General features: G+C 37.4%; 1 protein-coding gene across 5 annotated transcripts in view; it reads right to left on the reverse strand.

Moving 5' to 3' along the window:
* LOC149780842 (interferon regulatory factor 4-like) overlaps positions 1 to 13477 on the reverse strand; it is a 60946-nt gene extending 47469 nt beyond the window's left edge. Inside the window, exons 1-2 of one of the 5 annotated variants that reach the window (XM_089937912.1) lie at positions 13328 to 13477; positions 6946 to 7122 (exon numbers count right to left, since the gene is read on the reverse strand). In XM_089937912.1, the coding sequence (XP_089794038.1) occupies positions 6946 to 7085 (140 nt within the window). In that variant the 5' untranslated portion in view covers positions 7086 to 7122; positions 13328 to 13477. Of the gene's footprint in view, positions 1 to 785; positions 1023 to 4496; positions 4645 to 6945; positions 7137 to 13327 lie in introns of those variants that run through there. The other 4 variants (XM_089937911.1, XM_089937913.1, XM_089937915.1 and 1 more) reach the window with 4 other exon arrangements.
* Between the last annotated feature and the right edge of the window lie 1915 nt (positions 13478 to 15392).

The following is a 15392-nucleotide window of genomic DNA, read 5'->3' on the forward strand; positions in this document are numbered from 1 at the left end:
ACATCATACATGTCCACGGAATTGGACTAATGTTATCTCATATTATCAAGAGTCCTCTCCCTTTAAAAACATATTTACATTAGCAGCAGCAAGAAGAATATGTAGATAACGTATCTCTTTATGTATCGACAGGCCTCTTGTATGTAACAGAAATCAAGAATTCACATTGGAAAGTACATGCTTAAATTTTCATTCAATGGTAACCTTTTGGTAATAGGTGCCCTCGAAAATGAGGGAAAGAGGGAACTTAAACATTAGTAACAACGCACTTACATGAGCTCTTATCGATCAAGAACCTTTCAACTACAGGATAGTAATCAATTGTTCGAATAGCTGATATTACGGCCTGTCCCAAACTCTCGCCAATAATCGCTATGGTCTGTCCCAAACTCTCGCAAATAATCACACCAGCCCCACCCACTTTACCTAGTCTTCAACCCAATTTCTAGTATAAGAGTAAAAGGATGTTTTTATAGCAACTTTGTATCCCCTAAATACATTGCAAGCTTAACCTGCCTGCGAAGGTTCGAGTCAGGGCTCAACCAACGTGGGTTATGTCAGAAAGTTTACCCGTAGATCCCTGTTATTGGATGTTTTCCCCCCGGGTTTTCCCCGGACTCTGTCTCTGCCATTACTACTGGCCGCCATACATTACGTGGTCTTTCGCGTGCTGAAAATGGCATTAAACCTACAAAAATAGCAAACTAACAGTCAAGTGCTAAGTTAAATTAGTTCAATTTAAAAAAGAAAAATACACCATTGTCGAATACAGTGGTTGAACTTACCGTATTAATTACTATATCCAGAACAATGAAGATGCTAAAATTAACACAGTGTTAGGGAATACATCATCTTCAGCCAGACTGACTGAGAATTAATACACTAACAAAGACTAACTCACATGTATAAAAATCCCTCACTGCCAGGTAATATTGTCAGCTCTACTTTCGATTTTCATAGTCTTTGTATTAGTGGAAAACACGCTTGCAGTATAGGTTAAATAATGACAGCCTACATTTGGGGTTATCAACATATATATCAATCGGGTGAGGGCATGCGGTGAATAGTCATTTGTAGATATGTCTATTAATATCCTTTGTCCTCTATTTTACCAAAACGTCGGTAGGTTAGTATGACATTATCATTCCAAAGAATGACTCATTTGTACTTCTGTGGTTTTTTCTTTCAGCGCAGTGTATGTTGTGAAGAGATTGAAATCTTAGCATTGCTCCTTGGCATCCGTTCAATATTGTGGTATGATATTGGACATAAAGAAGTAATTACGTTTTGCTGTTTTAAAACAGTAATAACAGTATATGCAGTCAGCATGGATTCCTGGGTCTGCTCACCCCCACCCCCGCATCAACAATTAAAACAATGAAGAATATGGCATATTTAGCATCAATATGACCCGCTGAGAGAGAGAGAGAGAGAGAGAGACAGAGACAGAGAGAGAGAGGTGATTCATCTAATATCAGTACTTTATACAATGGACAGTACAACCAAGCACGAGAAAACAATAGCGGCTTATAACAATAAATACGACATGCTTGTGTCTATTCAACACACAACAAAGGATGTTTAACAATAATCGTGAGAAAGCCATTGTGTCCTTGAAATCTTGCACGTTCACGAAATCATGTCATTAATTCAGGGCTTGGGCGTGGAATGGATGTACGTCCTCGTATGAATGATAGACACTACAGGAAAATCTATAATAAAATTAATAATTATTTCCTTTGTTTAGTTTTTAACTTATTTTACTGTAAATTTTTTGAACAATGTTCGATTTTAAAGTACGCATACGAATTGACTAAACAAGCAACGTTCCTCCATAATATGCAAATGCCCTGTAAGACGTGTGTGTGTGTGTGATTTGGATTTTTAACGTAGTTTTTAAAAAAAAAGTCAGTCATATTGCTACGATGTCTGCAGTGTGGCAGTTTATAGTGATGTCTAGCACTGAAGCGTCATGCCTCAGACATGTACCTTAATGGCCCATCCAGTCATATTATACAAACACCAGGCCTACCAGTCCTAACACTGACCTCTTAATGCTGAGCACCTAGCGAGGTAGCTGCTCGTACCATTTGTGTAATTCTTTGGTACGACTCAGCCTAGGTTAGAGCCCGCGACCTCCCGCATCCGAGGCGGACGCTCTAATCATTTAGGCCACCGGAGCGGTTTCCGTGAAAGACATATTTTCTATATGGGTATATTATATACGAGTAAGTTTGGAACATTTATTATCATTAGGAGGGGGGTTGGTGTATTTAAAAAAAAGAACAACAAAGCAAAAAAAACAGACAGTTTACGACGCCTGGAAAGTTGTTACTGCTGTTAGGGCCTGGCTTGACAAGATCTGTGTAGTCTAATCGTACAAAATGTTATCTGTCCGTCCTTCCGCCAACAATTATGTTTCTGCAAGATAATTTTACTGGGTATTGTCGGATTTTAATCAAATTTATTATGCGACTCTACAACGATGAGACCTGAAAGAGCTGATTTCTGCAACATAACTTTACAAAAACTTATAAATTTGGGCTTTCATTGACAATACTTTGGATAAGTTAGATTTTCAGCATTTCATGGCAAAGTTCATGGGACTTATGCACCTGATTTAATCCAAATCTGGCAGATTTTTACTGATGAGACTTTGACATCAAATTAATTTTACAACGTTTCTCACTATCATTTACGAAGTTTGTGGCCCTTCATTGCCCCTCGTCATTTGGTTTGCACAGCACAACTATTGTTAAGAAATATTACATTTCAACCACATGTATACTGTATCAAGGAATATTACAGTTCAACCACATATTCCAAGGAAAATTACAGTTCAGCTACACGTATCGCGTATCAAGGAATATTACGCTTCAATCACATGTATCATGCATCAGTGAATATTGCATTTCAGTCACATGTATCATGCATCACAGAAGATTAGATGTCAGTCACATGTATTATGTATCAAGGAATATTACATTCAATCACATGTAGCATATGAAAGAATATTATATTTCAATCACACGTATCGTGTATCAAGGAATACTACATTTCAATCACATGTATTATGTATCAAGAAATATTACATTTCAACAACATGTATCATGCATCTTGGAACATTACATTTCAATCACATGTATCATGTATCAAGGAACATTACATTCAACGACATGTATCATGCATCAAGGAATATTACATTTCAATCACATGTATCACGAATCCAGGAATATTACTTTTCAACCACATGCATCGTGCACGTTTATACTAGTGAGCCCTTTAATGAATTGGGTTTCCAGGTTCCTTATTTAGAAGAGTTATGCCCCCTGATTACCCATGCTCCTAACTTCGGATTCATAATGCAAGTTCTACCCCAGCAAACTAGAATACCTCATGTTGCTGCTGCTGTTGTTGTTGTTGTTGGTATCATCATGCAAACTTAACTACTGTGAAGTGAGCTATATTCTACTGATAAGAAACCACCTCTTTTGCCCTGAGACCGTTTGCTGTTGTATGCAGTTTTGCAAATTGCGAAGTCTGAGATTCGAAACTGCATTCTGAGCAAATTACGGGCACGAAAATTCCTTTAAAGTTTTAAAATGATGGATGCCACGAAGTATGGCAAAGTCACACAATGATTTGCTGTAAACCCAGTGGATAGATTTCTAAAGTAAGGATAAAACCGAGGAAATTACTAACCGCAAACATCACATAACATGCTATTGTTTATTTCCTGCATTTTTTTTTTTTCTCCAGCGGAAATCATGGGAGTTTTAAAATGTCGAAAGTACATTTTACAGGTTGGCAGAGACGGCTGATGAATAAGGAGGTGTGACCTCGCTGTGCGTGCACTGTTTTGCATGGCCAACTGGTAGGTGTGTCACCGTGAAACGTAAAGAATAAAGAAAATCTTGGGGAAAAATACTAAAGCATGCACCGACTTTTTAATCGGCCCTTAGCAAACTCATTCATTTTATTTCAACATATACTAAGGGGCACATTTCAGATTTTATGCATTTCAAACAGTACTTAAGTGTGGGTCAGTAGTTTGAACTTATCCACGCTTGAAAAGAAAGAAAGAAAAAGAAGAAAACTAAAGGACTTAGATGAATATATATTATACAAGGTATGTACGTATGTTTACAAAGAACATCTATTTATGGAAATCGAAACGAATGGAAAACAAGGTGTATTTTCCGCAAGGGGTTTTCGTAAATTATGTTTATTAATTAAATCAATTATTGCTAAAACACAAGCATATCAACTTCGGAATTTTAACTGGAACAAACATCATTTACTTTTCTGAAGATCTCGAAATTTACACTTAAAACCCACACTCGCAAAGACAGCTTTAAAATAGTACAGAGACAAGGTGAGTAATCGGGTTGCTCTTAACGTCTGTAGCATACGACAACACTGATCTGTTTTTACATGATGCGTTAAATACAGACTTAATACAACATATCGATTTCAGCTATGTAAGTAACACTTACCTCATGAAGAATGTGCATAAAATGGTACATCAGTGCTTCTGAGAAGAATATGCACAAAACAACTCATGTAACCCACTGAAATATTTATATGTACACCGTTCCTGGAATACCAACTTTTCGGGGAATTCCGTATAGTACTTCCCGTAAATCTATTTATAACTGCGGTCCTTGTGTGTAGCCGTGTGTGCATGGGAAATAACGTGACGCGCTTCTTGCACTGGTTAGACAGGAGATAGTTTAGCCCAGCCAAACTGCGTTCACTTTTGATTTATTAATTTTAAATATGTGTCTGGGGGGATCGTTGATGGCTTAGTACTATAGCTGTTTTTCCAATATTGGAATTAAAACTTTGAATGTAAGTGCCCGTTATATCATCCTATAGGTTCCAGTATGTTACAGGGTTGGGTTGTTCACAATCGTGCGTTGGGTTTTTTGGTTACCTTTTTATTGGGATGTGCGGGTGGTGTTTTGTTTCGCTTGTTTTTTTTTTTTGTTGTTGTTTTTTTTTTTTTTGTTTACCTGGAAACAGCGGATTTTATTTCAGCTCAGCATACATTATATATATATATATATATATATATATATATATATATATATATATATATATATATATATATAACTGAGCGCAACAAAACTGAAAGAAAGAAATTTACATTTTACGGTCTACATCTGTCTTATAATCAAGGTCCCCGAGTGGCCGAGTGGTCTAAAGCGCTCTCTGTTACGGATCACTGCCGTCTCACCTCTGCATGGGTTCGAGTCTCGGATTCAGCCAATGTGGATATGTGAGAAAGCTTGCCAGTAGCTTCTCGTGGGTCGGTGGTTCCTTCCGGGGTTTTCCGGGGTTCTTCCTCCACCGTTAATACTGGCCGCCATGTATAGCAGCCTATCGTATGCTGAAAAATGGCGTCAAACCCTCCAACAAAAATTCGTATAAATTGCTGCATATTCAGTTAGAAATGCTAAAATATTAAATAACTTAACTTACAAGAATCAAATTAATATTTTTAATAAAATAAAGTCACCTGGCGTATTGTGAAAATGAACACTGATACGTCTGTTATAAAATTTCACTGTCAATACTCGATAGTTAAATCTTTAATTAATTTTAGAATGTCTCTGCCAGTCGATTTAAACCAGACCGATTTGTTTCATTATATATTTAAATCAGATCGATTTCTTTCGTGGAAATATATGTTCTCTATACAGACAATACGTTATAAATTGAAAGTCAGCCGATGAAGATATTACACAAAACTGCTGAACGTACGAACCAGCCTTATTGTGAAGAAGAAAACGTAGACAGACAGAGACAGATAAACAGCACCTCTTTTACTACGTGTTTTATGTGTCTGTTATAATCTGTGCAATATATATGCGAGTACTACAGATAAAAGCGAGAATATAAAGCAGGCGAAGAAGGAGTATGACTCTGTGTGTGTGTGTGAGTGTGATTTATATTTTTAACGTAAATTTTAAAACAAATTCAGTCTTATCGCTACAAGTAACAATGTAATCAGTGTGGCAGTTTATTGTGACGTCTAGCACTGATGCATCATGCCGCAGACATGTAGTTTCATGTCCTACCCAGTCAAATTATGCTAGCAACAGGCCGACCAGTCCTAACACTAACCTAATATGCTGAACGTCTAGAGTGGCAGCTGCTTCTACCATTTTTATAAGTCTTTGGTATGACTCGGCCGAGGTTCATACCTGCGACCTCCCGCATTCGAGGAGGGCGCTCTAACCACTTAGGCCACATGAGCGGTCAAGAAGAAGAATATTGACGACGATGATGACTGTTGCAATTATTAAAAGAAACAATAAGGTTTTATTTACAAATGAAATAATACACGGTTGTACACGAAAACCAAAACGTGCACAATGTATCCAACTGAGACGATTTGATTCTGACATTTTTGCACTGGAGGGAAAGCAAGAGAATGGATAGTATATGTTGTTAGATAGTTCTGATCGCATGGAATGCCAAATGAATTTAAATGTACAAATAATGAATTCGTTGACTAATACTATATACATACAGTATTGCACTTTTCAATTGTTCATTATATGTGCGCTTCTGAATTATTAGGTAGCTTTTTATTAAATTTTTCCAGCGAGAACAATGCTTCATTTATTTTCCTTATTTAAAAATATGAAATAAGTTGTGGAGGATTATTCATGTTGTAATATAAATAGTATTGCATTATCAAAACAATTTACAGCTCATTCAGAGAAGAAGAAAAAGCTTAATTCGTTCGTAAACTTTCCACTCAGCAGCTTCATAATTCCGACTTGATTATCTAAAATGTAGATTAATTTAAATAAATAAGCAGACACCATTAGGTTTTTTGAACAAAGATGAGTGCCAGTGGAAGTGAATTAATAATTAATAATGCATACATGGTAAAGGAAAATTGCTTTGAGGAAGTAATTAGCAAAGTCTTACCTAAAACTTCTAGAACTATGGTGATGGTATCTGCAACTCGACGTCCGTATCTGCTGCTGTCCTGCGGAGTTCCAGTTTTCCATCGGATAACAGTAATAAGGCCCCCACTGTTCATTATTATAATAACCCGGATACTCCATTCTATGGTGTGCTTCCAATTTTTTCTCGAACTCACGTCTATTGTGGAAAAGACGGAAGTTTACAGTGCGTGGCACACAAATGAAACAAGAGTTATAAAGCATTGTACATATCCTTTGAAAATTTCCTGCTTGAGATAAGATAACTTCCACCCTGATCGACACATATTTCGTCAAGAACTATTTCATGGAAACATTAAGATTTTGTGTAACAGATAGTTTTTGTAGTTCTGCATGAAATTTGCGCTTTTGAAATTCACATCCTTTCTTTTAAACATTATATTCACAAGGGATCTTTATTTTAAAATATTTGTGCATTTTAAGAACGTGTAGAAAATCTGCTGATTTAGAGGTGGAATTATCGCCGCAAGCAACGGGTGACAATCCGCTACGCTTGTTCATCACACGAGACTGCCTTTGCGAATATTTCCTCGTTTCGCACGAATATGAATAAACATTTTTAGCCTCTTTACTACGAGCGCCAGTAAAACTTTTTACCAATGTGACCCAACCTGACCTTTTATGCTGTTTGCATAAGCCAATCAAAGTTTCTCTTCCAAGTACATTAACTTATCAACTACAACGGGTATATTTTTACTGTTTACAAGCGAATGTTATATTGTGTTGTTAATGACGTAGTTGTTTATGCATACTCTTGAAGGACCGGAAAATTTCAGCACAGGCAGGCACGGGTGATAAGAGTATAACGGCTTGCCGAACATGCCTTTCGACAATAAGGTGGAATGAGTTCTAAGTTTTCTCTTGTCTTTCTTTCTGATGCAGTAAAGACACAAACAATACTAGACTTGGTACTTTAAAAAAAGGAGGACGCTTGTGAAATATTGCATAAATAAATCTTAACCTAAATGAAATACTCTTCCGTTCTCTCACGCTTATAATTAAAAAAAAATTTTGAAGACATGTACTAAGAATGAACCCAAAGGAAAGTCGGTTGTATTAGATATTTCCTGCTCGCCTGTATGGTACATACTCCAAACACTTGGAATGGCTAGTTTATCAAGACCAATACGTTATTACAAAAACACATAATTCATTTTTGATGGATGTTAACATAAGTGAAATTGCATGATCATAGATGCAACAGTGTCTAGATAACTGAGATTTCTGGCATACTGTATAAGCCAGTTATAACTGCTGTATATTTCTAATTACTCCTTGGACAATACAATTCTCTGCGTTTAAACGATTTCATCCCATTGGCAACAACATAGTCTTCCATTATCGCATAAATTAAGGTAAAAGCGTCTCAGACGACAAAATTAGGGCGTCATGTGACCATGTTAATCGTAGTTATACGCTATTTTCAGATGTGGAAACCCTTACATACGTACTAAACTTGCCTTTTTTCGATGCGTATTTACATTGAGTACAATCTTTGTTTCACAATGATTACACATTTTGAATCTGACAGGAAAAACGAACGATGAAATAAAAAAGACAAATTCAAAGAAACAGTTCAGAAAATTTATAAAACAGTGCTCATTGACGTGTCGCCACTAAATTAAGCTGCAAAAATAAAAAATGGCAATTTGCACAAATCTATTTTGAGTCCGATCTATAAAGTGTCCGATGTGTTTACGCAGACGTTATAAAAGCCATGCCTGACTGAAGAAGGATGTTCATGAAGCAAAAAATATCAATCTATTGGAAGCAAGTTATTGTTAGTTTCCTTTTCAAAATGGAGTTTGCTTTACTTTTCCTGCTTTTTGCGTTTCCGCTGACCACCCTCCTCACCATGCATGCGCAAACGGAAAATGTATGCAAGATGGATATAAAAAAAATGTATACTGCTCCTTCAACATACTTTATCTTTTATCTGGGTGCGAGAGACAATTCAATATTATCGGACACACTTCTATTCACAGCGAACATGTTGGTACACTATTCTGCTAGTATAAAGTGCACCTTTCTTTCGTGAACATCAGAAAACAGTCCAATAAGGAAATAATCTTTCACTTCAGGAGATGTTAAAAGAAACAGTCTTGAATTATCCTTATGCAAAAACAATCTGATAAAGAGGACGCTTTGAAGTCATATAATGGTTAGCAGAGCTTCCAATACTTCAACAATATTCTGAGCGTTTTACGAGAGAAAAAATTAGATAACATCCGATGACCTTCCCGGTGTGATTAATTGCAATGTTAACGGCTTGCGATTAAACTAGTGCTGTCTGGCTTTAAACTCGTGCTGTCTGGTTAAAAGAAAGCGTTAAACTGGAGCGCTAAACGAATTTTATGAATTTATGAAAAGACACCCGCGGCTTGTAACGTCAAAGAACTTACGATCAATCAATTCGATTTAAATTTTGGTTTCAAGATCTGTATATTATCAAACCTACTCTAACAGACACCTCCTTAAGACAGTCACATTTATAAGACAGACACATTTTTAAAAAGACCCAACTTAATCTACTCCACATATAGTTAGTCTCCTTACAACAACCACCGTTATAATAAAACCAGCTCTTGCCAGTCCCAATTATGAATTTCTTGTACAGGTTTCGCTGTACTTTATACATCTAATTACTAAACTCAGTCCATATAAGGAAAGACGGTGTGTTTCAAGAACACCGAGTAAGGTGTAGGACGTTTACTCTCTAATGAAGTTCAGTTTAATGAATCTGGACTCTAGTCTCTTTATTTCAAGCAAGTCCCCATCGTCGTGAACACAGCCGAAAATCCACAATGTTCTTTTATCACTCGTGGTGGCCTGCGTGAAGATTTCCTTCTTGTTCATTAATATTCATAAGCCTGCTTAGCCTGCTTAGCCAATCACTGCAAACGCGGGTAAAATATTCTTGCCATTGTGACCGAACATGACATTTTACGCCATTTGAATTATCCAATCAAAATTTCTGTATCATAAACAGTCAATTATATATTGATAACACGAGCACTTTCACAGATGTGCACAAAACTGTTACATTGTGTTGCTGATGACGTATTTTGTTTATGCGTACTCGTGAAAAATGAGGAATTCTACACACATACAGCTATGGGAGATAAAGAAGCGTAGCGAATTGTTGCCCGTGGCTGGCGACGATATGAAGTCTCATATGTCAGTCGAAATAAACTTATTAATATTTGAAGCGCGTTGACCTATCCTTTGTAGTTAATCTTCAGAAGGCACTATTTTACCATATATCAATGCGGATGTTGGGAGCTCTGAGTGGTCGAGTGGTCTGTAGCGCTCACCGTTACGGATCACTGCCATCTCACTTCTGTCTGCGTGGGTTCGAGTCTCGGGTTCGGCCAATGTGGGTATGTGAAAAGCTTTCCAGTAGCTTCTCGTGGGTCAGTTGTTCTTTCCGGGGTTTTCCAGGGTTCTTCCTCCACCATTTACACTGTCCGCCATATATAGCCTATCTTGTGCTGAAAAATGGCGTTAAACCCAACAAGAACAACAACAATACGGAGGTTGAAGATCATATGTAAAATTCTATTTGAAAACATAAATATTTGTGGATTGTACTGATTTAGATTTCAGATTAAAACTTTATTTTCACATAATTGGATACCCATATCCAATCAATGTGGAAATACATTTGCTACTGTATTTACTCCTATATATTAAGTGTCCCGTTTCAAATACTCTAGACTCAGATCAAATGAGCCACGTTAGCTCAGTTGGTGCAGTGTCGGACTACATACCCGTCCAGGCCGACCCGGGTCGGATGGCTATGCATGTCTTTGGGGAAAGTACTTGGCTCCCATTTCTTCGGTTAGACCAAACAAACAGTCATCCACCTTTTGTCTGATATTACTGGTGGCGGAGACAAAATGCGATTGGCACTATTTGTTCCGAAGTTATTAGCCACTTGTTCTGTCGGATTATCATCCACTCGCTAGTAATTAAGAAATTTATTTCGACTGACCTTTCTATGCGGATTGTCATCTTCGTTAGCCAAAGTTCCGGTATGATAACCTATCTATACCTTAGTATCTAGCAGATATTTATGTGCTTCGGGTCAGTGAATTTATTGGATGCAGTCGCAAGCCACCGCATCCAATCAAAATTAACTTGTTTAAATTTGAACACTTTTCATACATAATCGAGACAAGGGGAGCACACAACTTGAATGGACTGATAAATAAGCAATTTTCCAGTGCCGGTTCGTGTTTGCACAAATACCTTTCATTCAAATACATCTGTAATGGCTTCCCTCTGGTAAATAGTCATACTTTCGATGTTAAACTTCCAAAGCACTCTTGTTAGGTCAAGTGCCCCCACCATTTTCGGTCGATGTACAATGGACCACGCTATTGGTTAGTTGGCATTACATATTAAGGGAGGCAACTCATGAAATTCAATAGATGTCGCTAGGACAGAGCACCAATATCTCTGTTCGATCCGGGGCCCCGAGTGGCCGAGTGGTCTAAAGCGCTCACCGTTCCGGATCACTGCCATCTCACCTCTGTCTGCGTGGGTTCGAGTCCAAGGCTCGGCTAGCGTGGGTACGTGGGAAAGCCTGCCAGTAGCTTCTCGTGGGTCGGTGGTTCTTCCCTGGGTTTTCCAGGGTTCTTCCTCCACCATTAATACTGGCCGCCATGTATAGCCTATCGTGTGCTGAAAAATGGCGTTAAACCCTAGATCAACAAGATCTGTTCGATCCGCCAAGGTGTATATAGGATTATCATATGGGAACCTTGGCTAGCGAAGATGGTGGACCTGACATTTTAAATTGCTCACGCATGCGTGGAAGGCAGTGTCACCCTAAGGTAAGAGAAACGCCCGGAGACCATCGAGGTCTATATTACTAGGAACTTATTAATGTTTGTAATAGAGCTGCGATTAAGTCTTGCCTTTACCCTTATTTTATGGTGACGCTGCCTTAAACGTATGCGTCATCAATTTCAAATTTCAATTCAGTAACCGATGGATACACGTGTCTTCTATTTTAATATGGATTAATATTAAAAAGTGAGTGTTCTGAAGGATTTAATACCATGGGTAAAAAAAGATGAATTTTACAAAGGTCAGTAGAAATAAAATTTTTAATTACCAGAGAGCGGCCGATAGTCAGACATAGCTGTAGGCTGAAAGCTTCAGCACAAATAATGCCAAACGTCTTTGGTGTCCGCCACTAGTAATGTCAGATAAAAGGCGGAGAACTACTTGTTGCATTATTTCCATGGTATGATATAGCTAACATTGCGTTATAAGTGCTGTTAAAAACAACAAAAATAGGCCCATATACCGTAGTGTCATGCGCCGGCAGATCATAATATACTCTGTTTGCTCAACTTATAGATTCAAGCAAATGGTACGGACACAGATCCGCAGGTAAATTTAGCGATGGTAAAACTGGTCTATGCTGGTCGCATTGCATGAGCGATAAAAGCGGGTAAAGACGGCACGTTATCTTGCAGTTGTAACCATATTTTGCAGGGATCACAACCATGTCTGTGCGTTTATTTGACCGTGTTATTAATTATAAACGATCTCCCTGTAATGGTAAACCTATCTTCTTGCACTGCTGAACGGATATATCACACTAATCGACTTAATATCTGATCCCGTGATAGGCATTAATCGGGAAAGATTTGCCGAATAGCTCACCTGCCCGCATCAACCCACTTTGCCTTTTATTCAGAATAAACATAATTGCTGAATCTATGCAGAAATTACTTAGGCAAAATCTTAAACGTTTTTGTAGCAAGCACTCCGAATGAAATGAAAACATCCCAAAACAATAACGTGGTTTGTGCCAAGGGGATTTGGGTTTGTTAATATTTTACGGGACATCAACACGAGTAGGTTATTTAGTGCTAATGCAATCGGAGTCAAGTTCCTTACCCGAGGACATAACAAGGCAGCAGACCTACGCTGACGTGATGTTGTATTCGAATACTCACCCTTTCGGTCGCGAGTCCGGACCGCTAGCCATTATGCCATCGCGAAACCTGTCTCAATTAGTTGCCCCTCACGATACATACATACATACATACATACATACATACATACATACATACATACATACATACATTCGCGAAATATGCGACAGATATTTACATATTTGGAGACGATTTTGCCAAAAAATAGAATTTTTATCAAAAACGGCTTTAAAGCTTTTTTCTTAAAAAAAATTAAAGAAAATAAGTTTGTACATTTGTAATAAAGACTTAGTTAGCAGTCTGACGTGGAAAAAGAAAATAAAAATCTGCTGGAAATAGTGTGTACGGAGTTGAAATAAATATCGGTATTCCATCTGGGTGAATACTTACAATTTATGGGTTTACCCTCACACAGCAGACATGGAGGTACTTCTTTTGTCTTGTCATTGGGACTGGGCCTTAATGTTTGACGTTCTGGAGGCTGCGCTCAGAGGACCAATAAGAATATTCCCAATATATTCGTTCCTCTATCCCTAGGTATATAAAATAGATTCTTCTACTTTATGCTTTTGGAATAATCCATAAAGCTCAATGGAGATGAAAGCATTACAGTTGGTGGAATCATGATTCTGCAGCCTGGTTTCCTGTCCCAGATTTTCGCACGTGAGTAAGCCTTTTAACTTATCACAATAGACAACCAGAAGACGGCCTGATGTTCAATCAGCCAGTAGATATTGGGTCAAAGTACCATACCACATTATTCACCGACAATCATCTTTGCAGTATACATAGTATTTTAATGGCACGTCAGCACAATCGTTGTTATATATTGCCGAAGAAAAGTATTGTTCTGAAATAAAATGGGGAAATTTTAAAAGAACTATTGGAAGATAAACCGTTCCATAAAAACGTAAATATGACGGCATTCAACATACAAAACAAAATCTTAAAGTTAAAACTGGTTAAAATCTTAAGGAAGAGACACTCTTCCAAATAAAAGCAATACTTTCTCTTACAAAAAAAATAAAATAAAGTAAAAGATACGGGGTTTCAAAGTTTTGTTAAGTCGTGTTGTTGCCTGGTTTAACGCCATTTTTCGGCGCAAGATAGGCCATACATAGCGGCCAGTATAATTGGCGGAGGAAAAACCCGGGAAAACATCGGTACGAACCACCGACCGAGGGGAAGCTACTGACAGCTTTCTCACATGTACACATTGGTCCAGCCTGAGACTCTAACCCACGCAAACAGAGGTGAGATGACAGTGATCGGTACAAGCGGCCACTTTAGATCACTAGCCCCCACCCCACCCCCACAGTTTTGTTAAAGTATTTATAATGAAATAAACATGTTATAAAGGTAAGGTATATTCAATATAGAACCACGTTTTTTAGTATATAAACCGCATTCTTTTAGAAATTCAAAGTATGTGTGTTGGTGTTTTTTTCATGGTCATACAAGAACTTGATCGGGTGACCTCATACGATTTCTATCTCGCAGTTCGATAGCCGATACACGTAGCAGAAATTTGTTCATTATCAGTTATCAGTAGACACTGAAATTGGTAAGCACTCTAGTCGATACTCTCCCCTTTTAAAAAGAATTATTTTTATTTCATTCTATTTATTTTTCCTTCATTTTCTCGCGAAACACATTGGATATAACAAAATATTGTTTAATTGGTCATCGACAGGTGTTTTAGATACTTTCTTAATATATCCGGGAATATTGTCACGTTCTTTTTTTAAAATCTATATTGTAGACCATAGATCCGCATATTCATACGTTGTGGCCGAAACGTGATAAATCGAATCTAATCTTCATGTTTGGTTCCATTCAAGTTTTCAGGGATTAAAAGTTAATTGCTTGGTTATAGTGATATAGTTATCATTGTTCAAAGTGTCACTCTAGTATTTAGTGTGTTATTCGGTCGGTCTGCAAATTATTTGATTACGAAAGTATAATCCTTTCACGTAAGCTACAAGAAACGTGTTCCTTATTTTTTCCCCTCTGTTTTTCTATAAATTACTGAGTCATATTTCTTCTTGGTGGATAGAACACCATTAAGTTTATCCTTTCGTTCATTCGTGGAACTGTCGTAACCTAAATATATACGTATATTGAAAGGAAACTCCCCCCTTTATACGCGACGAGAGTTTGTGTGGATTTTAACGGCACATTTCAACACATTACTGGCTCTAACATGTCGAGGAAAAGTGAGCAAAATACCTTTCCCAAAGACGCAGAGTGGCAGCTGATCCAGGATTGGTTTGGGTGGATACTGAACCAACGACCCTTAGATTACGAGTCCGATGTTCCACCAGCTGAGTCTCTCCACTGATATATATATATATATATATATATATATATATATATATATATATATATATATATATATATATATATATATATATATATATATATATATATTGATTATGTGCATTATTTTTAATTT

This window comes from Sinohyriopsis cumingii, chromosome 16 (assembly GCF_028554795.1).
Source record: "Sinohyriopsis cumingii isolate HCF-2022 chromosome 16, ASM2855479v2, whole genome shotgun sequence".
Classification (NCBI taxonomy): Eukaryota; Metazoa; Mollusca; class Bivalvia; order Unionida; family Unionidae; genus Sinohyriopsis; species Sinohyriopsis cumingii.